The 27,013-nt window shown below is 45.7% G+C and overlaps 1 protein-coding gene across 3 annotated transcripts in view; it reads left to right on the top strand.

Moving 5' to 3' along the window:
- Nucleotides 1-27,013, top strand: part of PRPF38B (pre-mRNA processing factor 38B) — a 56,081-nt gene that overhangs the window by 9,456 nt on the left and 19,612 nt on the right. The window contains exons 2-4 of one of the 3 annotated variants that reach the window (XM_082266669.1): nucleotides 155-223; nucleotides 4,989-5,140; nucleotides 16,266-16,326. In XM_082266669.1, the coding sequence (XP_082122795.1) occupies nucleotides 155-223; nucleotides 4,989-5,140; nucleotides 16,266-16,326 (282 nt within the window). Of the gene's footprint in view, nucleotides 1-154; nucleotides 234-4,988; nucleotides 5,141-16,265; nucleotides 16,341-27,013 lie in introns of those variants that run through there. The other 2 variants (XM_082266670.1, XM_082266671.1) reach the window with 2 other exon arrangements.

Genomic DNA, 27,013 nt, shown 5'->3' on the forward strand with positions numbered 1-27,013 from the left:
TATATATACTAAACAGACTTTGTATTTTAGATCCTCCTCTCTTCGTTTTTTTTTTCTTCTCCTTTTATATTATACCAAAATATGTTCGTTATTTAGGACAGGCAGTGTGTGCGTTAATTGCAAATGTCGTAACACCATGTGTTTTCCATGTTAGGTAACGCACGTTGAACCCTGGGAGAAGGGTAGTCGAAAAACTGCTGGGCAGACAGGGATGTGCGGAGGGGTAAGTACAAGTACGTGCCTCCTCATTTTGATTTAATTGCCTCCAAGATTAAGTAAATTCCAGAAGTTTTCTGTGGTGTAAAAAAAAAAAAATTGTAACAGTTTGTTCCTTGTGTGGGTTTTTTTTTTTTGGCAGGCACCGATACTTTTGGTCAAGTACTCGCTGGTACTTTTCAGTGCGATTTGCCTCCATACAAAATGAATGGGTGCAAATTGCACTGCCTAGAATCGCATGAGATTTGAATAGGAATGCACTAAGATTCCTGTCTGATTGGCATGCAATTTCCCCCACCACTCCTGTGTGACCCCATTAAAGAAAGTGATGCACCATGTAGTGCAGCAATAACTAGTTTATTAAAATGTTCTAACAGCTCACAAAGTAAATATCTAGTCAAATCCATATTTGCAATGTCCCTGCAAATGATAGCAAACCACGATTGCTGAAGGTGCTCACAGGGCTGAAGGAGAACTTCTGGCACTCCTGTGGCGGAAACAATGTCCGCTTGGGGGCGGACTGCCAGACCTCTGCTCCAACGGCTATGATTTGCTAGCATCGGCGGGACGGGGACACTGCAGATATGGATTTGACTAGATATACGATTTTCAACACACCTAATTGGCATCGGTGCAGTCCTACAAACCTATTATACTCCCCTTCTCCTCACCAAATGCCCACCATATCAAGCCACTTGCTATGGGGCACTCATGTAACTTGCCCCCTGCTCCCTCCTCACTGTCTGTGACCGATGGCAGGGACAGCCATTGGCACCTGCTGCTGTATCTGAGCCTATGAGGAGGGAGAGACGCTGCCCTTGTGCACATTGCTGGATTGAGATTGGGCTCAGGTAGGTAGGGGAGATTGTTCCCAGGTTTTTTGCTTTTATTGCAGAGAATGCATTAGGGTAAAAAGCCTTCAGCCTTTCAAACCACTGTAAAGTGTATAATGTGAAGCAAGCAATATATAGCTCATGCTGAAGTATTTTCCTATAATATTTTGGTTTGCACATGGGATGGCTGCTATACAAAGGTGCGAGAAGGGGGTTTCTGCTTAACCCATTCGATTTAAAAAAAAAAAAAAAAAAAAAAAAATGTAGAATATACTTGCCTTTCCTAGAATCTCCAGGGATCCCTAGTAATCCCAAAGCTCAGACAGATGTTTCTGCACAGTGCTAGAGCAACTTTATGCAAGATTGGGCTATTCGTTTTTTTTTTTTTTTTAGAAGGCCCAGTGTTGTCACCCTCACCCTGTGTTTTTTACTTTTCCGAAGTCTTCAAGCTGGTCACCTATGGCTTTGACATGCAAGGCCATCTTCTGATCACCTTTTGGTGATAGGAGGGTCCTAAGTGATGTATAATACTGGAGTGCTGCTGCTTGCATCATTACACTGGGCAGACATTCAACCCAGAAGGCTGAGGGCATTTTGCAGCAGCTCTAGAGAGGCGAGTATTGCAACCAGAGCTTCTTTTTATTTTAGGAAAATGCTGGGCTGCTTTGGAGATTGCTTAAGACCATATGAATTGGTCTTGTGCTGTGTAGAGCATTTTCTATTGCTTCATTTGGTGGTGTGGTGGTTTTTTTTTTTTTTTTTTTTTTTTTTTTTTTTTTTTTTTTTCCAAAGGTACAGTTCTGGATCTTCCAAAAAAAAAAAGTTGAACTTCTTACTCAACCTTTAAAAAATATTACAAATAAGCTTTAGGTTAAAAGATCCTATACAGTCTCTGGAGCTAGCTAATTAATGTGCCGAATCAAGTACATTCAGATTCCTTTTTTTATACCCCCTAGGACTGTCACCCATGGGCAGTCCTAGGGGGTATACTCCTCTGCTATAGCCACTCATTTTTTTTTTTTTTTGCCTAGTCAGGAGTAAGGACCTTTGGTCCTTGCAAAATGTTTTTATTTTTTATTTATTTATTTATTTTGCCTACTGGATTTTTTCTGTGAGATCTACTACCAACTGACGGACTGGGCGATGGGCTGGATATTCTAGAACCAGTGGTCACCCCCCGTCTGGCCAGCAAGCACGCAGACCTCAGCTCCGCGCTAGGTCGGCAGCGACATATCCCCACTGGACGGCGGCTGGCCTGCAAGCTAAACGTCTCGCGAGGTCACATACGGCCGGGTTTCGGCCTGAGTCACAGCGTTCCTCCTGGCCGACAGCCCCCTGTTTCACTAGAGTGGTTCTGTCTGGAGCGGCGCCCGCCTGGTTCCTGGTATGGTGAGTAGCTGTACCCCCCCTTTGGGACTATCGGACCCCTGGGTTCCCCTCCTTCCCGCAGGCATCCCCCCTTGCCAAGTCCCTCATCCTGCCCTCCCCACGCTGGGGCTGTTAGGGTGGTCTGGCCACTTTCCTGAGATGTGGGGCAGGGCGCTAACTGGCGATGGGGTCGACTGTGTGTGGGGGTTGTACCTGGTGGGGGCTCCTGCCAGGGCCCCCGTCCTGCCTGGTCTCCCTCCTGGGTCCCTGTAAGCCTCGTGGTGCCACCATTTAGTTCTAGCCTGAGTTTCTATACACGACGGCCATGTTTTTGTAGTCCGGCGGCCATTTTGTTTGCCATTGGAAATGGCGTCAGCCATGACAGTTGAGCCCTGTGGGTGGCGATGGGAGCCCCTCCTCATCCCCTGGTGCTGACTCCTGGATCATTTTGCTTCCTGATGGCTTCACGTGTAGTGCAGATTCTCCTGGTGGCTGAAGGTGCCTGTTTTTGCTGGGTGGTGAGTCTGGTGGGGGCCTCTCCCTCTCTGCTGAGGATCGCTTGGTGCTTTATACTTCGTGACTGGGTGGTGCTGTCCCTTAGCAGTGTTTTACACTTTTTGTGGGGTCCCCCTGGTGACTCATGGAGTCTTTTGGAGCACATTTTCCCACCCATTCCCCTCTCTGAGGCTGCAGGGCCCTCTGGGTCCTAACCATCCATGCACTGATAGTGGTCCTAGAGTCCCTTGTGTGGAGGTGGCATGCGGACAATGGGCCAGCAAAAAGCACCCCCCCCGCTTCCTCTGCCTCATCTATTTTATTTGATCCTGAATCTGATTCAGCCCCCCCAGACGTGGGTCACCCTGCTGGGTCTGCAACCACACCTGGATTTCCCTGATAGGATGATTCCTCCATGTCTGCGACCGTGGACGAAAAGGCGCTGGTGGATGCACTGATTGCATCTGTGCGTGAGAACCTAAGGATGGAGGACGCAGCTAAAGCTGTGACGGAGGCACAGGTGCCCTTTGACTCTCAAAAGCCATCCAGAGTGGCAAAGGGGTTTCCTTTCCCTGCCTATTTTGACAGAATTGTTACTAAAGAGTTGGGGGCAACCAAAACGTCCCCACGGGGTTCCTAAGCGCTTTACTAGGCGTTATCACTGAGGAGTCCCTCCTTAAGAAGTGGACTATGCCACTGGTGGTGGACCCTCCCGGTTTCCAGATTAAACAAGGCAACCATGATTCCGGTTAAAGAGTCCGCAGCCTTTAAGGATCCGACTGACTGTAAGGCGGAGGCTGTGGCCCGCGCTGTGTACTCTGGCTGGTTCGGCAATGAGGCCAGTATTCACCATCGCCCTAGTATTGCAAACTCTGGCCGAGTAGGCTAAGCTCATACGCCATGACCTAGAGGGGGAAAGCTCCCCCTCGTGATTCTCCAGACCCATGGACAAGGCTCCTTCTGCATGAAGGTGTGCCCTCACCCGTATCGTGGGTGGTGGGATGTCTTCGCTGGTTTCCAGACCCATGGACTTCCCGGGTGCAAACAAGTGGGTCCACAAAGTCCTTTGATCTGGCTACAAGATTGTGTTTCGCTCTTGTTCCCCAGCAAGGTTTTTTCCTTCCAACTTGCGCCTGTCCCCAGGCCGTTCATATGGCCTATTTGAGGCTGTACAAGACCCCTGTTCCTTCAAGGGGTGATAGTCCCGGTTCCGACCTTGGAACGTTTTCAGGGTTTTTACTCAAACCTGTTCACAGTTAACAGGAAGTAAGGCAAAATGCGTCCAATCCTGGACCTCAAGGCACTAAACTGCTCTGTGCGGGTACAGAAGTTCAGAATGGAGTCCATTCGAACGGTGGTGACATCTGTTTCGGGGATTTCCTCGCCTCTATTGATATCAAGGATGCCTACCTTAACATTCCAATATGTGCCAGTCACTCCGCAGTTGGATTCTTTGCATAAATGGAGTCAGGCAAGTGGTAGGAAGGCCAATAAGGCATTTTAAAGGAGCTAGCTATTAAAGTTGTAATATCCAGAAGGTTTTTTTAATCTTAATGCATTCTCTGTATTAAGATATAAAGCCTGCGTGAAGCAGCCTCCCCAGCACCCCCTATTACTTACCTGAGCCCCAGCGATGTCCACGAGTCCCTCAGCCTGTCTGGGACTCTCCCTCCTGTTTAGCTGAGACACAGCCGCGGTGCCATTGGCTCCTGCAGCTGTCAGTCAATCAGGAGAGAGGGGGTGGGGCTCAACCGCAGCTCTGTGAATAAGCATGGGTAGCTGCAGCTCGGCTCAGGTGCCCCCATGGCAAGCTGCTTGCTGTGGGGGCACTTGACAGGTGGGAGGGGCTAAGAGGGACCCGAGAGGAGGATAAAGGCTGCCCTGTGCAAAACCAACTACACAGAGGAGGTAGGTATATTATGTTGTTTAAAAAAAATAAAATAAAAACGGTGGAATTTTCTCATTTTGGGGGGGACTTTGGAAAGGAAGATCGGTGTGTGATTTTTTTTTTTTTTTTTTTTTTTTATTTATTTATTTATTTTTGTTAAATCTGTTTTTTTCTTTTTACCCTCATAGGTGCGTGGGGTTGGGACTGGAGGTATTGTATCAACTGCCTTCTGTCTGCTGTATAAGCTGTTCACATTGAAGTTGACGCGAAAACAAGTAATGGGTCTCATCACACATACAGACTCCCCATACATCAGAGCACTTGGTTTCATGTACATAAGGTAAGGAGACTCCAAACTTGCCTAGCTATAAGATAGCAGGACCGATTTGTCAGTGTTGGATGTTTCCAAACATCTCAAGCGAAAACCTTTTTATAAGAAAGCCATCTCTTATTACCTTTTAGGAAGATTTCCTTTCACTCCTTGCTCTGTAAATTAAATCTCTCCATAATAAGGAAAAATCTTTGCCTGCTACCACAACAGTTTGCCAATTGAAAGATTGACTGTATTATCCTGTTCTGGTAACTCAGAATTTCAGTCCTTGTGACAGAGGCTAATGCAAATGAGGTTGAATTTACCTAGTGGGGTCACGGCAATAAAAACTTATGGTTTATGGTGAGAGAATCGCCAGACACAATTTGTAGAATTCAGAAATGTTTTGCTGAGTCCCTAGATGCATTATGAGATGAGCTTGATGTAGTAGTGTAAATATTTTCCTCATAGTTATAATTGAATTGTAAAAAACACATTTTGACAATCCACAAATTACATGTTTAACCACTTAAGGACCAGGCCTATTTATGACACTTGTTTACATATTAAAATCAGTATTTTTTGCTAGAAAATTACTTGGAACCCCCAAATATATTCTGTGTGTGTATTAGCACTTAGCAGAGACCTTAGAGAATAAAGTGGAGATTGTTGTAAACTTTGTAAGACCACTGCGCAAATACAGTGTGACAAACGCACTTTTTTTGTATTTTTGAAAAAAAATACACTTTTTTGAATTAAAAAAAAAAAAAATAAGAAAAAGACATCAGATCTCAAATCTACACTTAAAGGCGGCAAAAAAAAAAAAAAAAGTTTGGTTTTTTTCTCAGCATGAAAAAAATGGGCCCTTTAAGGGTGTTGGGAGGAAGTTACGTATGATGTCGCTTCGGTCCTCCAAGGCCAAAGAGTCGAGTGGGGGCCATTTTGCCCTCACCCGACTTCCTGCACAGCACCTGAGAGCCCCTGAGAGGACCGGATCGTTTCCCCTCTACCGATGGCTCCAGGAAGCGGCAGGAGGGGCACCACTGGGATCATTTTAATGTGAAAGAGGACCACCTGCCCTGTAAGAAAATACCGGGGGGTTATGGCAGTTATCTGCTGCCATAACCCCGGTATTTAACATCAAGGTAATGATGTAAAACAGCAGGGGGCAGTTCAGAAGTGGTTAATATGTGTTCTACTGTCTAATTTTTCTACCCTTAATATGATCTGTATCAGATTGTATCCCTTTCAGGCCTTTTCTATTCGTATACGTGTTTTCTTTTTTTTTCGCTCCTCTGAGATTAGGTTACTGTACTAAGATTATCTCTCAAAACATCTGTTTTTTTTACATTCTGAGGAGCTTATATGTAAATATACCTTTTTTATGTTATTTTTTGTATCCGTGATGTGGGGTGACATTTTGAGCTCCTGATGTGCTGACTGTGACTTCAAAAAACTATTTTCTCAAGTTATCTTTCAGGACAGCATCTGAGATGAGGCTCCTCCCACTTGAAAACACAAAACACATCATCCACCATTCTAAAAGTGACACATACCGCTGCTCCACAGTTCTTTTGTGTTTCTGGACCAACAGGAGCATCAAATATTTGTTGTTTAATAGGCAAGGCTGTTGTAGTTTGGTGCAGGAGCCTCCCTGTTACGTCTACCTTCCCACCCCTTCACAGAATGCTAGGTTTACTCAGTTTTGCTGGAGAAGAAATGCATTGTGTGTTTTTCCCCCACAGGCACATCTTTCTTCAGCCTGAGGTTTCGTTTCCACTGGGAGGTAGGCAACCATCCCTCCGGCTGTAGGCTTCCTTTGGTTGCCACCCCATGCAACGAACAGATCCAGGGCACTCCACCATAGAATGGGGTTGCATTTATATGTGGTAGTAACATGCATCCTTTTGACCCAGTCCTGTTCTGCATACAATCCACTGGAGGAACTAAGATATCCAAAAAGAGGCACACAAAGGTTATATGCTGCACACTGGTAAAGTCAGGGTGTCTGTGAGAAATATATAAATTGGAAGATGAATAAACAAATAAAACATGCTTCCATATAAACCATGAAGTAAAATTTATGTTACTATAGATAAAGCACACAGTCTACAGAAAAATAGTCGTGTGAACAGTCTAATTTAAAAGGTAAAAGCCCAAGTCTTCTCCAGCCTCAAACACTAAATGGAGGGCCCAGCACTTGTGATGGAAACAGGCTCTCAAGGTTCACATACCAGCCGAAAAGCAAATGAAGGCTCGCTGGGACCAGCTGTTGTATGTAATAAGGCTGGAGCCCACTAGGAAGATGGCCGCTCACAAGATGGAGACAATAATGCGGCGGGCCAAGGGACATTAAGGAGAGTCATAACAGTTAACTAGTTGTTAGTGTCCCACCGGGAAGACACAAAAAAATCTATATGATGTATAGAAAACAAAGAGACACCGATACATTGACTACATGCATAACATTGCACGTGTCTGTATTGGATCACTGCATGTATATACACAATGCCTATGTGACATATATGCGTGTACATATACACACCCACTTGCACCTACCCACACATAGACCTACACATACATGTATGTGTGTGTATATGCTTCTATACGCATGCGCACACAAGCCACCGCATGTGCTTATCGGCGATTGCACCCTTTCTCGACAACTCTACTACACACCTATATAAAGATTTAAAATGGCAAGAAAGGCCAGGGACTGCATACCATCACCACAGTATGTATATCGAAATCCTCATTCAATCCATTAGGACCCAGTGTGTAATGTTTTAATCCAAAATGTTTCCCTCTTGCACATTCTAAGGAATTTCTCATCGGCAAAATGGGTAGGCATAAATTCAATGGCAAAAACCCTTAAGTCAGAAATATTCTTGAGAAAGTTTCCGGAATGCTGTGTTCCGTGCAGCCCTTTTGGATAGACCTGCAGTGCTCACCTATCTGCTTCCTTAGTGTGCGTCTCGTTCTCCTAACGTTCAACAAATTATAAGGTCATTTGTAAGATGTATATTACAAATTTGCTTAAACAGGTTATAAACTGATGTTGTAATTAACATTGTGTTGAAAATTGGACGGACCATGTTCAATAAATTGGCAGGTGAGACACCTGCGTTTCTTGCACTGGTATATCCCCACTCTATTGTCAAATATCCATGTATAGATCAGGTCTAGGTCTATTTTTATTTGTGATTTTGCTGGGAGCTATCATGTTTTTAACTGTTCTGGCCCTCCTGGACACAATGTCCCTTGGCTGGCCACATTGGCTCCATCCTGCGAATGGCCATCTTCCTGCTGGGCACAGCGCTGAAGTGTGCCTTCCCAGTGGGACGCCAACAGCTGGTCCCAGCGATCCTTCATGTGCCTTCTGCCTGGTATGTGAACCTTGAGCCTGTTTCAGTCACAAGTGCTGGGCCCTCCATTTAGTATTTGAGGCTGGAATAGACTTGAGATGTTACCATTTAAGTTGGACTGTGTTTCACACATGACTGTGTGCTTTATTTATGGCCACATAATAAATGTTACTTCATAGTTTATATGGAAGCAAGTTTTATTCATCATCCTCCAATTTATCTACTTGTCTCTCATGAATACTCTGACTTTACCATCGCGCACCATATAGCCTTTGTGAAGCTGTATGAAAACTTCACCTATGCATATGGTGGGACGGTTGGGGGGTGGAGCCAGAGCAGGGGCAGGACACTAAAATTCCTTATTCTGGGGACTATCTTTAAGCTTACCATGCTGGGCGCCACTCCATCTGACTGCCCTGCAGATCCTGCTGGCCAGGACGGCTCTAAGATAAGCCAGAGGTATCTATGGGAGAACATCTGCTTTCTTTTCTTACCATGACTCATTACCCTTTTTTTAATAGTGGGAATTTCGTCTCTCTACATGCCTTCTTATTGGGCCCTTCTACAGACCAAGACTCCAGAGGACAGGAGGCCTAGAACCAGTGGCTCACATTCCCACCCTAAGCAATGTGCTCCCTGTAAGGCAAAAATGGCAGCTAGTTGGACTAAACTTTTGTCAGCCACCTTCCACTTTCCGGTCCCTAGTCCAGAACCTGTCAATGCAGTCCACTATAGGCATTGCAGTAAACCCTCCATTTAGCAAGCCTTCCATACCATCATGCTGCTGGAAAGACCTAACAATTTGGGCAGGGACTCCCAGTCAGAATCTGAGGATGGGTTTTGTTTAGGAATAAAAAGCACATAAATTACTCTTCCCCCTCCTAAGACACTGAGGAATGAAAGTGATATCTGAAATCCTAGATATCAAAGAAGAGCATACTGAGCTTACCTCTACAGAAGATGTACAAGGGGTTACAACCCAAAAAAACTTGTACAGTTCCAGTTCATTAATCTATCAAGGATATCATTAAGCAAGTGGGCAGACCCAGAGAACAAAATGTTAACCTTTAACTTTTACTAAAATGCAGATACCCATTTTTGGAAATCTCTGGGTAAATTTCCCAAAATAGATGCCTCCCTATCTAAAACATTGAGAAAGACTGACTTATCCGTTGAAGATACAGGCACATTGAGAGATCCAGTGACTAAGAAGGCAGAGCCCCTGTTAAAAAATAAATAAATAAAACCAGCTATTGCCAATACTTGCGTTGGAGGAACTATTGACAATCCTCTTCAGGAAAAACTGTAAAGATCACCGTTTGTTCAACAGCCCTCAAACTCGTTCAAGAGAGCATTCTAGCTCATGAACAGGAGAGGTCACCTCTGAAGCTAAATCATGTGGAATCTCAACCCCAAGGAAATTTACAGTTTGGGCTAGAACTGGAGTCTATACTGGACAGATCGTGGACTGAAAGAAAGGTTTACCCCTAGCCATGAAGAAAGTGTCATTATTAGAAGATACAAAATGAAACCAAGAAGTGAGGGGGTGCTAGATCAGAAGCAAACAAGTTCATATTCAGTCAGACAATGCCACAACCAATTGCCTACTTCAACAGATGGTAGTACTCAACCTTACTGGTTTATGGCCTTAGCAGACAGTGTACTAACTGGTTGATGGCCTTATCAAATACCCTACTAACTTGGCCAGAAGAAAAGCAACTTTCTCTGGCAGCCATCCATCTGAAGTGGACTCAAAAAACCCTGGCAGATTTTCTAAGCGAAAAACTGACAGGAAACATGCAGCTGGCTTAATGTTGGCTGGCTGACACCAAAGTTCTTCTCCCTAACAGCAAATGATAATACTGGGTTGGATGCGTGTACAACCTTGCATCACTCTGCCGCTTAAGGAAGATCTCTTGAAATGGGCCGGCAACTCTCCCTCTCATCTGAGGATCTTAAAACTTTCAGCTTAGCTACTGAAAGAATATTAAACAAAAGATTTTTGGACAAAGTCATCAACACTCCTTACCAGCACTAAAAAGGTAACTCCTATTCATTTACAAAAGTTCGTAACCTGGTGTAAAGAACACGCTCGTGAAAGGAGACCACTCATCCCTACTATATTAGAATTCCTACAACAAGGTGCTGATAGGAAATAATCACACAGCACTCTTGAGTGCTGAGCTCAGAGTTGTATTTTTTAAATCTCAAACTGGCAGAAGAGCCACTGGTAAAAATATTTATTTGCTTCATAGCCAGAGTAAGACCTTACCCCTCTAAGAACTTTCCACCCTGGGACCTATCAGTCCTACAAGGTTTTCTCAGAACTCCATTTGAACCTAACAGACTGTTACAAGAAAATGCTCACCCTCAAAACAGTTTTACCGGTATCTTTGGTGTCTGCATGGAGGATGAGAAAAATCTAAGCACTTCTTATTCTAGAACCTTACTACACGATCTTCTTGGATAAGATAGTCTGAAGACCGGACCCAGCATTCTTGCTTTAAAGGAGTTGTAAGTCAGAAGGTTTTTTTTATCTTAATGCATTCTGTGCATTAAGATAAAAAAACCTTGTGTGTAGCAGCCTCCCCAGCACCCCCTAATTCTTACCTGAGCCCCATCTCTCTCCAGCAATGTCCAGGAGTCCCTTGGCTGTCCGGGACTCTCCCTCCTGATTGGCTGAGACACAGCCACTGCGCAATGCATTGCCTCCTGTGGCTGTTAGCCAATCAGGAGAGAGAGGGGACTGGGCTGTACTGCAGCTTCCTGTCTGAATGAACACAGTGAGCTGCAACTCGGCTTGGGTGCTCCCATAGCAAGCAACTTGCTGTGGGGGCACTCAACAGAAGGGAGGGGCCAGCAGCAAGGGACCCGAGAAGGAGGATCCGGGCTGCCCTGTGCAGAACCAACTGCACAGAGGGAAGTAGAAACTGTATGGTATGTATGTATATATATATATATATATATATTTTTTTTTAAGACTTTTTACAATCACTTTAAAGTACCCTCAGCATTTAATAGATTGCTGGACATCATCATACCTTCATTCTGTGGAAATCTTATGAGCAACAGGAAAGAAACGTACCATAGGCTGAATGCTTAAAGCCTACTTGGAAAGGACAAAAGACTGGAGAAAGTCATCAACAATATTTGTCCTTTTCTCTGGTCCCAGCAAAGTCCACAAGGCCTCCAAAAGTGCTATTGCTAGATGCATCAAACTAGGCATTACATATGCTTATCAACTTCAGATCCTGCTACCTCCAAAGCGGATAACATCCCGTTCCACCAGAGCCTGAGCACCTTCGTATGTGGGGAAAAAGGGGGAAGCTACACCCGACATGGTCGCTTTTGTGAGGCACTACAGGATAGATCTGTCCATCTAAGACCACTCTTTCGGTAGAAAGGTCCTTTAAGCTGTTGATCCTCCCTAAGTGTCTCTTGCCAATCCTCTCAGATCCTGCCTTGGAAGATAACTTGAGAAAGTTAGATACCTGGTAACTCATTTTCTGGTAATCTTCCAGGGCAGTACAGATATCCAACCCTTAATTCCATGGGGCTGGAAAAAAAAGGCCTATTTGGGTGTATGTTACACACCTGTCATTCTGTCTGTACTTACAGTACTGAGGCGCAGAGGTATGTGTAACTTTTTTTTTTTGAACGGTGGATGATGTGTTCCCTGTTTTCATGTGGGGGGGGAACCTTCTCTCAGATGCTGCCCTGGAATATTCCCAAATGAGTTACCAGGCATCTATTTTTTTTTTTTTTTTTTTCTTTGACATTTTCTTAACATACACCAGTCTGCAAAAGACACATGCCATACTCCATCCGTCACTCCTTGGAGAGCTGTTTGAAAAAAATAAACCAGATCATGTAAATTATTGGAATCACCACACACACCTGAGTAAGGGTTTCTAACCCCACATCATTTAGACTTAAAAAGGTTTACTTTTTCTGTTGAAAACTTTTTTGTGAACTATATATATAGCCTGGGGGACAGAGGACCTTACGGCTTTATTAACCACTTCCCCCTGGGTGGACGTCATATGACGTCGTAAACTTTGCGGGGGTATACCGGGATGATGCCTCTAGCTAGAGGCATCATCCCGGTACCGTTGTTTGAAGCCGACGGTCGGCTTTCCGTCGGTACCGATCGATGCGGCTCGGGAGCCACTCGATCGTTACCCGGGGGGCGGGAGGGGACGTCCCAACCCCCCCCCCCCTCCCGCCGCCTTCCGCGGCTTTTACCGGGGCTCCCGTCCCACCGGGAGCCCCGAGCACCCAGCCGGCGCGTCCGCCGGCTGGATGGAGTCCCGATGAATGCCGGAAACGGCATCGATCGGTTCTCCGATGACGTGACCCGGAGGCGGCGTCCATGACGTCACTTCCGGGTTAGTGTGCTGCAAAACGGCGGCAAATTTGAAAAACGGCTGTATGCAAAAACGCCGTTTTCTGCGTTTTGCATACAGGGAAGTGTAGTGGAGGGGTCTAGGGTCTTTTAGACCCTCGATCCCTCCATAAAGTGTACCTGTCACTGCATATTGCTGTCACAAGGGATGTTTACATTGCTTGTGACAGCAATAAAAGTGATCAGATTTTTTTTTTTTTTTTTAAAAACTGTAATAAAGTTAAAAAAATAAATAAAATAAATGGGGAAAAATAAAAAATTTAGCCGCCCCGATCACCGTTAGCTCGCGCACAAAAAAAACGTATACGGAAGTCGAGCCGCGAATGAAATCGCTGTTCAAACCACACATGTGAGGTATCGCCGTGATCGCCAGAGCGTGAGCAATAATTAAAAAAAAAAAGAGCTACACTCTAAATTTATTTAACGGTTACCAGTTTAGAGTTAAAGTGTCGCCTATTGAGATCTCTATTGACCGAAGTTTGTCGCCATCCCACGGGGGGGCGCAATTTTAAACCGTAACATGTTGGGTATCTATTTACTCGGCGTGACATCATCTTTCACAATATACAAAAAAAAATGGGCTAACTTTACTGTTTAGTATTTTTTAAATGCAGTGAAATGTAATTTTTCCCAAAAAAATGGCGTTTTAAAGACCGCTGCGCAAATACCGCGTGACAAAAAATATTGCAGTGACCGCCATTTTATTCTCCAGAGTCTTTGCTAAAAAAATATATAATGTTTGGGGGTTCTAAGTAGTTTTCTAGGAAAAAAATTCTGGTTTTAACTTGTAAACAAAAAGTGTCCGAAATAGGCCTGGTGGGGAAGTGGGTAAAACACGTGTGTTTGGTGCGGTGCATTAAGTTTTGCTTGCTACATCTTTAATGCACTGTTATGAAAATGCATGTAAATTACATTTAAAACACAATACACTTAAACACACCGCATGGATGTGCAATGGCGCTAAGAACCATTCCTTCTTTCCCCTTTTATTTTTAAAACGTTTTAGTCCTCATGCCCAATGCGTTTTTTTAAAAAGCACCTCTAAACATCAAAAACTGATGGCAGTAAAATGCAGCATAAAAAAATAAACAAATTCGTAGTATAGCATTTCAGCGTATATGCTTTCTAGTGGCCAGAATCATTTATTATGGCCGTCAGAATGCATTTACCCACAGTCGGGTCCATAAATATTGGGACATCGACACAATTCTGATCCTTTTGGCTCTATAATGGATTTGAAATGAAACAAACAAAATGTGCTTTAACTGCAGACTTTCAGCTTTAATTTGAGGGTAATGTAGGAATTACAACAGATTGTATATGTGCCTCCCATTTTTAAGGGACCAAAAGTAATGGGACAATTGGCTGCCCAGCTGTTCCATGGCCAGGTGTGTATTATTACCTCATTATCCCATTTACAATGAGCAGATAAAAGGTCCAGAGTTAATTTCTAGTGTGCTATTTGCATTTGGAATCTTGCTGTCAACTCTCAATATGAGATCCAAAGAGCTGTCACTATCAGTGAAGTAAGCCATCATTAGGCTGAAAAAACAAAACAAACCCATCAGAGAGATAGCAAAAACATTAGGTGTGGCCAAATCAACTGTTTGGAAAATCCTTAAAAAGAGAGAACACACTGGTGAGCTCAGCAACACCGAAAGAGCTGGAAGACCACAGAAAACAACTGGGGTGGATGATCGAAGAATTCTTTCCCTGGTAAAGAAAACACCCTTCACAACAGTTGGCCAGATTAACGAACACTCTCCAGGAGGTAGGTGTATGTGTGTCAAAGTCCACAATCAAGAGACTTCACCAGAGTGAATACAGAGGGTTCACCACAAGATGTAAACCAGGGATCCTCAAACTTCGGCCCTCCAGCTCTTGCGGAACTACACATCCCATGAGGCATTGTAAAACTCTGACATTCACAGACATGACTAGGCATGATGGGAATTGTAGTTCCCGAACAACTGGAGGGCCATAGTTTGAAGACCCCTGATGCAAACCATTGGTGAGCCTCAAAAACAGGAAGGCCAGATTAGAGTTTGCCAAACATCTAAAAAAAAGCCTTCACAGTTCTGGAACAAAATCGAATGGACAGATGAGACCACGATCAACTTGTACCAGAGTGATGGGAAGAGAATAGTATGGAGAAGGAAAGTAATTGCTCATGATCCAAAGCATACCACCTCATCAGTGAAGCATGGTGGTGGTAGTGTCATGGCATGGGCATGTATGGCTGCCAATGGAAATGGTTCTCTGGTATTTATTGATGATGTGACTGCTGACAAAAGCAGCAGGATGAATTCTGAATTGTTTTGGGCAATATTATCTGCTCATATTCTGCCACTTGCTGAAGACAAAACTGAAGGGACAATGCCCCAAGAACAAGCAGGAACTGAAGACAGTTGCAGTAGAGGCCTGGCAGAGCATCACCAGGGATGAAACCCAGCGTCTGGTGATGTCTATGCATTCCAGACTTCAGGCTGTAATTGACTGCAAAGGATTTGCAACCAAGTATTAAAAAGTGAAAGTTTGATTTATTATCTGTCCCATTACTTTTGGTCCCTTAAAAAGTAGGAGGCACATATACAAACTGTTGTAAAACCTATACCGTTCACCTGATTTGGATGTAAATACCCACAAATTAAAGCTGAAAGTCTGCAGTTAAAGCACAGCTTGTTTGTTTCATTTCAAATCCATTGTGGTGGTGTATAGAGCCAAAAAGAGAATTGTCAATGTCCCAATATTTATGGACCTGACTGTATATATTTTGTGTGTAGCATTTAGGCACGTATAGCTTTTTTTTTTTTTTTTTTTTTTTTTTTTTTTTTTTTTTTTTTTTTTTTTTTTTTTCCCCCCAGCCTGTACACACTCCTCTTCTAATACGCCTGTGGACGCACATGCTTACATAGAAGTACTTTTTACAAGCTGAAAAAAAGCTCTACTCCTGTATAAGCAGGATTTTTCAAGCTCTCTGTGTGCATGAGCCCTTAAACAGAACAGTGTGCTTTTCATTAATTTTAATGCGTATGGAGACATCCCCCCAGCATAAGCAATCACAACTCCAAAAGCACACTGCTGGTTTTGTATTAAAGTGCTTTAAGGGTTACCTGCCAAAATGGAAATGTGGGAGCTGCCCTAGCTGTTTTAATTTAAAGGTGCAATCTCTGGGGCTCTTATTCTTACTCCTCTTTAAAGCTGAGTAAATGTACAAATGACATGCATATAAGGATTGTTTTTCACTTCCAAAGGATCTGTATTTCTGTCCATCCTGTTCTGGGATTAACAAAGCCCTGTCTGGCAAGGCAGGAGACCTGATTTCTCTCTGCTGCAATTGACACCACATTATGTTCCCTTATGTGGGTTTTTTTTTCTATTCCAGATACACACAACCTCCTACAGATTTATGGGATTGGTATGAAGATTTTCTTGATGACGAAGAGGTATGTCGGCAAGGGTAATTCACTTTTCATTGTTCTGCTTCATAGTATCCCACATGTACTTTTCTACTGGTTATACACTTTGATATGATAGTGTGGATGTTTTTGTTTTCTTTGGTGCGCTGAAATGTTGAATCCACTCCTATGAGGGATATAACTTGTTTCCAGCTACACAACAAATTGTTGCACAATAGTTGACCTGCTTTATTTTTAAGCACTTTAAGCTGAGAGTTTGTTGGTTAAGCATAATGTTGCTGTTGTCAAGCTTTTCCAGCGTTCTGTTGAAGGTGAACCACTTTCAAGGCATTGATTTATCCATGTGGAAAAAAAAAAAAATGAAGAAAACATTTTGTGAGCATTTCTTCTCATAGAAAAATAATCATTCAGTAAAATGGAATATCATCATCATTCCATTTTACTGATCCACTACATGAACTTGCATATGAAGCCCATGCATCGGCAACTGTTAATAGAATATTCAAAAAATTTGAAATGTATATTTTTTTTTTTTTTTTTTTTTTTTTTTTAGCGATGGGTTCCATTTGTGGCCATGTTGGGGGGGAAAATAAATATACCAAAACTGACAGGCTGAATGTGGGCCCTTGTGTGATGCTGTCACATTGAAAGGGCAAAGTACACAAACAATGCTTTATGCTGCTCCACAACTGATTTAAAAACCATAATTGTGGCCTGTATGAAAAGCACTGTGTGCTCATGCTTTTACAGTATTTGTAGATCCGGTCCTTACTATGCTTTTTTTTTTTTTGCTCATTATTGTAAACTATCACATTTTTTTTACCACTGTGTTCCAGACAGTAAAAATGTCCATGCCCAAAAGTGTGTTTTTATATGAAATTTGTTAAGCTAATCTCTTTTTTCCTCTAGATCTTTGTGCTGCCTCAAATGTATTGGGCGAAATTATTCTGAACACATGCGTGTGTGTGTGTGAGTTCAAGAAGTTTTACTCTAAGGTTCACCTTTAAATGTGTGCAGGGCTCATAATAGAAAATATCTTCCACCCCACCCACTGGCTCCTAAGTGTGCTTGTTTTTGTTTTCAGATCTTAAACATTTATTGGTGGATATCGGTTGATACAAGAAGTGGGTGCGAGGCACAATGTGTATTTAATCACTGATCATGGCAGAGCAGCTAAGGGCACTATATGTCGCCTAACCATTTGTTTTATTTGTGAAGCTGGGAAGACTACACATTGCAGATTTGATTTTGTTAGAATTCAGGGGTCTTCAAACTATGGACCTTCAGGTGTTTAGGAACTACAATTCCCATCATACCTAGGTCCTGTCTGTGAATGCCAGAGTTTTGCAATGCCTCATGGGATGTGTAGTTCAGCAACAGCTGGAGGGCCGTAGTTTGAGAATCACTGTGTTAGATTATAGACCCGTAAAGAAAAGGTGCGATATGGGACTTTAGAGATGCTGAAACTCTTAAAGGAACAAACAACGCATATAAAATCACATTCGTTTATTGTGCACACCATGTAAAAAAAAATATATATTAATGTTAAAAAAAACTCCTCAATCAAGTGCATGGTACAGCCACATAACATGATAAACAAAGGAACCTCTTTTTGTTTGATTTCCCCCCCCCCCCCCTGTATATTGTGTATTAAAGTTTAGGCTTTTTTTTCTTTTGCTTAAAGTGGAAGTCCACCCTAACACTATAATCCCTGTATCTACAGAAATCCAAAATCTTAACACTAACCTATCTAGCCCTGTAAAGAAGAAATCTGTATACACTTTTTTTTGAAGCCGGCGGCGGAAGCTCTGCAGAAGGACACAGCTGACAACGGCTGTGAAATAATATGGGAGTGATGTCACTCATAGACTTACTATGGGGTTTCTGTTGTCAGCTGTGTCCTCTGCACCTGCCTCCACAGTGAAGCCGTGGCTGACAGCTCAGCGGGGGAATGGGTTAGATTGGCTTAAATAAAGGTATGCATACTGATTTATTCCTTACAGGGCTAGATATAGGTTGGTGATGGGTCCTGGATGTCTGTAGATGCAGGTATTTTGGTGTTAGGGTGGACTTCTACTTTAAAATAATAAATATGTCATGCTTACCTACTCTGCGATCGTTTTGCGCAGAGCAGCCCTAAACCTCCTCCTTGAGTCTCCAGACAGTGCTCTAGGCCGTCCCCCCCCCCCCCCCCCCCCGCTGATTGCCCCCATAGCAAGCCATTTTCTATGGGGGCACTTGTGCATGCTTCCTCTCGAACCCGTCTCTGTGTCCATAAGAAAGAGAGCATGGCTCAGACCTTCCCTCCACTCCCTCCTCACTGGCTGTGATTGACACCAGCAGGAGCCAAGGACTCCTGCTGCCGCATCTCAGCCAAGGAGGGAGATACTGCTCAAAATCTGGCTCAGGTAAGTATTAGGCTGTGCTGAGGGGCTAGCTGCACACTGAAGGTTTTTTCTCTATGCATAGATTGAATAAAAAACATTCAGCCTTGTCAGGAGGGAATTATAACACACGTGGTGGACTTGTCCAAAAGTCCAGCGGTTCTGGATCTGTACGTATAATTTCATATTTCTCTTACGTCCTCCGACAGTCGCCGCCTCTTCATATTCGTCACTATGGGGTTGTTGACCTTTGCTCCGTAGGAGTAGCTAGGCAACAGAATGTTAATATCAAAGCTTTTAGCATACCCCACCCCTAGGGGGTGGTCCCCTCAGTCAATACCCTCCTGCTTCCTGCATTCCTACCCCAGTTTCAATTGTCTAGCTCAGGAGTTAGCAGGCTTATCCTGTGCTGGGATTTCAGTCTCGGCCTCTATTCTCTCTTTTTGATTTTATTTCAAGTGTTTTCTCTTCTTTAATTAGCTGTTGTTATTTTTCAGCATTAGTTTAGTTCTTCGGATGAAGAGGATCATGCGGAGCTGGGTCTCGGGCTGGCCTACCTGGTTATCCGGGGTTCAGGGCCAGTGGCTTCCCAGCCTGCCATTGAGCGTTCAGCTCAGGTTTCCCTGGCATATATGAACGACCCATCCCTGTTCACTGCAGGGATGCTGCGGTGAGGTGGCTACCTCACCGGACGCCATTTGCGGTTTCGCACCGCAGTTCCACTGCGTCCTGGCTGCGACTCTCCCTGTCCTTAGTGCAGCAGTTTGATCGCTTGTGCGGGTTCCCCACGCCATCCAGATGGTAAGTGTATTCTGTGTGGGGACCTGTCTGTTTTGGGTGTCAGTCTGGGACTGTGGGACCCTGCATGTCTGAAAAACCGTTGAGCTCCCTGTCAGTATTAGCTGCCTTTCTGTGGGCTGAAGGGGGGGGGGTGGGCTCTCCTGCTCTGCTCTGCTCTGTGTAACAGGCTGAGTTTTCTGTGAGACATGCTGTATGCTGTGTGTGACATGCTTGTGTAACATTTTTGGAGCATACTGTGCGGCGACCGCTGCTGCGGTCCGCCATTTTTTTGCAGCGAGCTATGGTGGCCGGTCCTGTGTGGAAAGAGCGGCGTTTTTGGCGCCAAGCGCCGCCATTTTTGCGGCGATCGCTTCGGCCTCATGTCAGCGCTGTTTCTGTATCTGCCTATGGAGCCGCGGCCATGTTTGTGTAGCCTTTACATAGGCTTCATAGGGGCGGTCAGTCTTGCATCACTTCCTTTTCCTCTGGGACAGTGATCGGTGCAGCAGCCTGTGTGATCTCTCCAGGTTTTACCTTTCCATATTCCTGTATTCCTTGCCTTGTATTCCTATCCCTGTGGGGTGGGCTACGATCGCCGCGATCTTAAATGGGCAGTACTCCTTTTTTTTTTTTTCCTAAGTCTACTGGGGCATGGATTCTCAGGAAAGCAAGTTTCCCCCCACCTTGGTAGGGGGCCAAGGGGCTGCTGCTTCCCCCGAGGGGGCTGATCTGGCTACTATTGTGGCTAACTTAGCTGCTCAGGTGCAGATGCTGGTGGCTGATCGATCCACAAAAAGGCCCAGAGTGTCAATTTCCTCTGATTCAGAGGGCGATGGGGATGCTATGGCTGGAGTGCCCTTCTCAGGGTCTCGCTCATCTCTAGACCTTGCGGGGTCTGAAGGGGAGGCTGAGGTGGAAGGGGTTGATGATTCTCCCCCTGGCTCGTCTGAAGAGCTTGCACTCATGGATGAGTTGGTTGCTTCTATCAAGCAAACGCTGCATTTGGAGGATGAACCATGTCCTGATTTGATGTCCTCGTATGGGACGCAAAGAAAATGCAAAACGTCGCAGGTTTTTCCTTGCTCTACGGAATTTCAGCGCGCTGTTGATGAGCAATGGCGCAATGAAAAGAAGCCTTTTGCTGTGCCGAGTAGGTTCAAGCTGCGTTATCCCTTTACACCAGCTACTGATGAGCGTTGGTGTGTGCCGCCTCAGGTGGATCACGCGGTGGCGATTTTGAATAAATCCACTGCGATCCCTGCTGAGGATACCCCGGTGTTTCGGGACCCTACGGACAGGAGATTGGAGTCTCTGACCCGTCACTCTTATACGGTTGCGGGCTCTATGCTGAAGCCAATTTTTGCTTCCATTATGGCAGCCCAGGCTATTGCCGATTGGACGCAGGTGCTCAGGCGCACCCTGGTGACTGACTCTGCTTCACCGTCAACATTGGCTATGGTGGATCAGATTCATCAGGGTGTCATGTACTTGTGTGATGCGGACTTGGATATGGTCCCTTTGGCTGCGCGTCTCCAAAGTGTGGCGGTGTTGAACCGTCGCCTGATCTGGCTGAAATGTTGGTCTGTTGACCAATCTTCTCGCAAGACTTTAGCTAATTTGCCCTACGCGGGCTCTCGCCTTTTTGGCGAATCTTTGGATACTCTGATAAAGGGTATTTCTGGGGGTAAGAGCACTCTCTTGCCCCAGACTCACAAGACTAAGTTTGTTTGCGGTAAGAAGAATACCTCGTTTAGACCCTCTCAGGGGTCCTTTCGTGCCTTTCGGTCGCACTATAAGGGCAAGCCCTTCAAGGGACAAGGCTCCCAGAAAAAGCCGTGGGCGGGTAAGCAGAAGTCCGGCCAGTCCGGGTCCGCTGCCCATAACAATGCAGCCTAAAGGGGCGCCCTCACCCAGTTCTGGGGTGGGGGGACGTTTGCTCGGTTTTCTTCAACCCTGGCTGGCCCGCGTTCGGGACAGGTGGGTTCAGGAAATCGTTCGATCTGGATACAAGATCGAGTTTCTCTCTCGGCCGGCGGGCAGGTTTTTTCCCTCAAATCTTCAGCTGTCTTCGGAGCGATTGCGGGATCTGCATCTGGCGGTGTGGGACCTGCGGGCTCAGGGAGTGGTGGTTCCGGTGCCTCATCGGGACAGATTTCGGGGGTTCTATTCCAATCTGTTCACTGTGCCCAGAAAGGAGGGCAAGGTACGTCCGATTCTGGACTTGAAAGCTCTGAACTTTGTGCGGGTTTGCAAGTTCCGCATGGAATCACTGCGATCAGTGGTGGCTGCCCTGGTTCCGGGGGAATTCATGGCCTCTATCGATCTGAAGGATGTGTATCTTCACATCCCCATTTTCGAGGGTCACCAGAAGTACCTTCGATTCGCCATTGCGGAGGATCACTACCAATTCGTGGCGTTACCATTTGGTCTCGCCTTGGCTCCGCGGGTTTTCACCAAGGTGCTTGCGCCGGTCCTGGCTTTGTTGAGAGCCCAGGGCATCTCGGTCCTGGGGTATCTGGACGACATTTTGGTTCGGTCTGCGACCAGTCAGGGTCTGGTGAGCGACCTGTCCGTCACGATGCAGACGCTGCAGGAGTTTGGCTGGACGATAAATTTTCCAAAATCGACGCTGTGTCCGTCGGTTCGTCTTCCTTACCTGGGAATGATCCTGGACTCTGTTTAGGCGAAGGTCTTCCTGCCGGAAGACAAGCTCCGGAAGCTTCAGGAAGAAGTCGGGTCCCTCAGGGACAGTCCGTGCTCGTCCCTCCGGACGTGCATGAAGTGTCTGGGATTGATGGTCTCGGCTTTCGAGGTGATCCCCTTTGCCCAGTTTCACACGCGGGGTCTCCAAAGGGAGATTCTGTCCAGGTGGGACGGGCGACAGCAATCTCTGGATCTCCAGATTTCGTTGAGCCATCGCACCAGAAGGGACCTTCTGTGGTGGCTCCGGTCCCCGGCGGTGTCGGGGGGCAAGTCCTTTCGCCCTTTCTCGTGGACAGTGATCACCACGGATGCCAGCCTGTCGGGCTGGGGTGGTGTTCTGGGCGTTCTGTCCGCCCAGGGAACTTGGTCGGAGGAGTCCTCCCTTCCGATCAACATTCTGGAATTGCGAGCGATAAATCTCTGCCTTCGGCGTTGGTCGGACAGGCTGCAGGGCCGTCCGGTTCGGGTGCAGGCGGACAATGCCACAGCGGTGGCCTACATCAACCACCAAGGGGGCACCAGGAGTGCCCGAGCGGCTCTGGAAGTAGCCGACATTCTATCTTGGGCCGAGACGCACATCCCGGCGATATCTGCAGTTCACATTCCGGGGGTGGAGAACTGGCAGGCGGATTATCTGAGCCGCCAGACCCTGGACCAGGGAGAATGGTCCCTTCACCCGGATGTCTTCCTGATGTTGTGCGAGAAGTGGGGGTCCCCAGATGTGGACCTGTTCGCATCTCGTCTAAACAACAAGGTGGAAAGGTTCGTGGCAAGGACGCCTTGGACGCGTTAGTGACGCCCGGGCATCAGTATCGTCTGATGTATGCCTTTCCACCGATTCAGCTGCTGTCCAGGTTCCTTCGCAGGTTGGCCTCGGAACCGAAAACGGTGATTCTGGTGGCACCAGACTGGCCTCGCCGGTCTTGGTACGCAGATCTCGTGAATCTGGCGGTCGACGCTCCGTGGCGTCTGCCTCTTCGAGAAGATCTCCTGTCTCAGGGGCCGATATTCCATCCTGCTTTACAGTCGCTGGCTTTGACGGCCTGGCTGTTGAAACCAAGATCCTGAAGGATAGGGGTCTCTCCCCTGAGGTCATTCGCACTTTGATCAAGGCTAGAAAGTCCTCTTCGGGGAAGGTTTACTACCGTACTTGGAAGGCCTATTTTGCTTGGTGTGAGTTCAGGGGGTATTGCCCTCGCTCATACTCGGTATCAAGAGTGTTTGCTTTTCTTCAAATGGGCGTGGACCAGCGTTTGGCGTTGGCCACGATTAAGGGTCAGATTTCTGCTCTGGCCGTTCTCTTTCAACGCCCTGTGGCGTCTAATTCTTTGGTTAGCACCTTTGTTCAAGGGGTGCGGCATCTGGTCCCTCCTAGGAGGGAGCCTTTACCCCCATGGGACTTGAATCTTGTTCTGTCCGTGTTGCAACATGCTCCCTTTGAAAAGATCAGGGAGATCTCGTTGTCTATGTTGTCCAAGAAGGTCGCCTTTTTGGTGGCAATCACTTCGGCTCGTAGGGTGTCGGAGCTGGCAGCTATGTCCTGCAGATCTCCGTATTTGGTGGTTAACTTGGATAAGGTGGTCTTGCGACCTAACCCGTCTTTCCTTCCGAAAAGTATTTCGGAATTTCACCTCAATGAGGACATTGTCTTGCCTTCGCTTTGCGCAAAGCCTAAACATCCAAAGGAAGTGGCTTTGCATTCCTTGGATGTTGTTCGGGCGATCAGGGTTTACCTGTCATCGACTGAATCCTTTCGCAAGACTGATTCTCTTTGTCCTTCCAGAGTGGCCTCGGAAGGGCATGGCGGCGTCTGCTTCTACCATCGCCAAATGGATCAGACAGGTCATTGAACAGGCCTATGCTTTGAAGGGGAAAGTTCCTACAAGATCTCTGAGTACGTCTTGGGCCTGTCATCATCGGGCTTCTGTGGCCCAGGTGTGTAAGGCGGCGACTTGGTCGTCCGTTCACACCTTCTCAAAGTTCTACAAAGTGGATGTTCAGGCATCGGCAGATGCTTCCTTTGGCCGCAAGGTTCTTTGTGTGGCAGTGCCTTTAGGGTTCCTTGTTTTTTTTTCTTGGACCCTTGGCTGTTGGGATGTTTTTATCCCTAGGTTATTTGTTTTCCTGGGTTGTTGCTCCTGTTGAGCAAGTTTTTTTCATGTTGCCCAGTTGGTTTCCTTCCTTTGGTAAGGTTCCTTTTTCTCTGATGTGGGTACTGCGTTGCCTTGGGCGCGGCTGCGATTTTTCTCCCACCCCTCATGTCTACACTGCTTTGGGACGTCCCCATAGTGACGAATATGAAGAGGCGGCGACTGCCGGAGGACGTAAGAGAAAACTGAATTTTTGTAAAGTCTTACCTGTAAAATTCCTTTCTGAGTCCTCGTCGTCAGTCGCCGCCCCCGCCCCTCTTTTGGGGTTTTGTTTATGTACTCTACTACTATGCTACTGAAACTGAGGTAGGAATGCAGGAAGCAGGAGGGTATTGACTGAGGGGTCCACCCCCTAGGGGTGGGGTATGCTAAAATCTTTGATATTAACATTCTGTTGCCTAGCTACTCCTACGGAGCAAAGGTCAATAACCCCATAGTGACGAATATGAAGAGGCGGCGACTGTCGGAGGACTCGGAGAAAGGGATTTTACAAAAATTCCGTTATTCCCTTACCAAGGTGAACCTAATTATAGCTCCACAACAGGCACTGCTGGGAAGACAGATGGGGAAACCGGGACAGGTGGCTCGGTTAATTTACTTATTTTTTTACAGTAGCCATAATCTCAATTGTGATATCCTGAAAATCTCCTATAATCCAGTTTGATCTTTTCGAAGGCCGAGTTGACATGGATCATGATAAATATGTTTGTCGCTGATTCTACATGACAGATTGGCCGCCTTTGAAAAAATCTTGGATCCCTGGATAAAATATATCTTTCTGGCTCCTCTTGAGGGGCCAAAACCTATGTTCTGATAGTAGAGGGTGCACTTCTTTTTTTTTTTTTTCTTTACCTTGTTTTTCTATTTCTTTCCATTCTCTTCATTGGTTTGCTTTCCTTTGTTGGTTTTCTCCATTGAATGAACAAGTGTTGCATAGTGTGTCGTAGGAGAAAATGTTGTAGAAAGCTGGTGTGATGCACACTAAAAGGGACTCCCCTGGCAGGGAAAGTGGATTTGCCCCTCGTTTCTCCTGGATGGGGAGGTCATGTTTATGCCATAATTAATATCGATTGATGTAGCCATATACTTCTCCATAGTCCAACTTCTAACAGCGGTTACTCAAAGGGTTTCTCTTTGGTTATATACCAGTAGTTATTTCTTGAAGTTACATTTGGGATTAGTGGACATGGTCTTGACTTTGATTACTGTACTATTGTAATAATGAGTGTTATCCAACAATTTCTGACACATTTTCTAGTTGCTTTTGTACTACTTTGAAATACTGATAAGTAAAAGTAATGGAAACAAAAAACATTTAGCCTTTAGATAGAATCACTCTAAATGTATGGGGGAGGCACAAGCAAGGTGTTCTTTTTTTTTTTTTTTTTTTTTTTATCGTGTTAGGTGTTGTGTATGAGCCAATGTGGAGGGATAAAGCCAAGAGAGCCACTGCTCTCATGCATATCGCTGGATCGAGATCAGGCACAGGTAAGTATGAGGGGGTCTGGGAGGGAGCTGCAGAGGAAAGGTTTTGTAACTTGGTGGTTCTAAAGGCAATAGGTTTTTTTTTATTAATGCATTCTGTGCATTAAGATAAAAAAAACTGTGTGCTTCAGCCCCCCTAATACTTACCGGAGCCCCATCTTGATCCAGTAATATTGCACGAGGGCCACGCAGTCTGAGGGACTCTCCCTCATTGGCTGAAAGAGTAGTAGATGCCATGGCTCCTACTGATGTCAGTCAGTGAGCCAATGAGGAGAGAGGGAGCATGCAGAGGCCAGCGAGGGACCCGAGAAAAGGAGGATCTGGGCTGCTCTGTATAAAACCACTGTACAGAGGAGGCAAGTGTAACCCTTTTTTTGTGTTTAAAAAAAAAAAAAAAAACTTTAATATCACTTTAATGTAGAGAATGCATTAGAGTAAAAAAAAAAGAAAGCTTTCTCTTTCATTTGACAGACACAGCGACATATCTTCATTAGTCAAATGGGTTATGCTGCGCTTCCTAGGAGTAGGACACTAGGCGAAGAAGGGTTAACAAAGTTAACAGATCTTTAACTACGCCCATGGGGCAGTCCCAGGTGGTATACTCCCACTTCCTGCTCTAGTATTTTTTTTTTTTTATGCCTAGTCAGGAGTAAGGACCTAGCTCCCTGCTGGGATCTTTGGTCTTGGCATTTTCTTATTTTTAAACAAAATTTTTTATTTTTTTTTCCCCTTAGTTTATTTGTTCCTGTGAGAACTACAATCAACTGGGAGACGCACTGGATATTCTAGATCCTGATGGTCACCCCAGTCCGTCCAACGCGTGCAGACCTCAGCTCCGCGCTAGGTCGGCCTCGACATGATCTCGGACGGACGCACACGACCTGGTCGCGGCCAGAGTCGCAGTGTTCCTCAGGCCTGCAGCACCCCTTGTTCCAAGATGAGGTGACCTGCATCGAGTGAATCCCACCGAGTCTCCAATGGTATGGTGAGTAAACCCCCCTTTTCTCCTTCGGGAAGTTAGGGGTCCGTGCGGGTCCTCCCACGGTCGGTGGTCTTAGTGATGCGCTGCCCTCCCTTAGTTTTTAACTATCCTCACAGGGGGTCTTTCCATATCTCCCCCCCCCCTTGCATCCTTTCCAATCCCCCCCCCCCCCCTGGAATTGTACCCCAGAGGGGTTGAGCTTGAGCGGTGGCCTGGGTTACTGCGCATGT

Source organism: Pelophylax lessonae (assembly GCF_965119305.1).
Source record: "Pelophylax lessonae genome assembly, chromosome: 8".
Classification (NCBI taxonomy): Eukaryota; Metazoa; Chordata; class Amphibia; order Anura; family Ranidae; genus Pelophylax; species Pelophylax lessonae.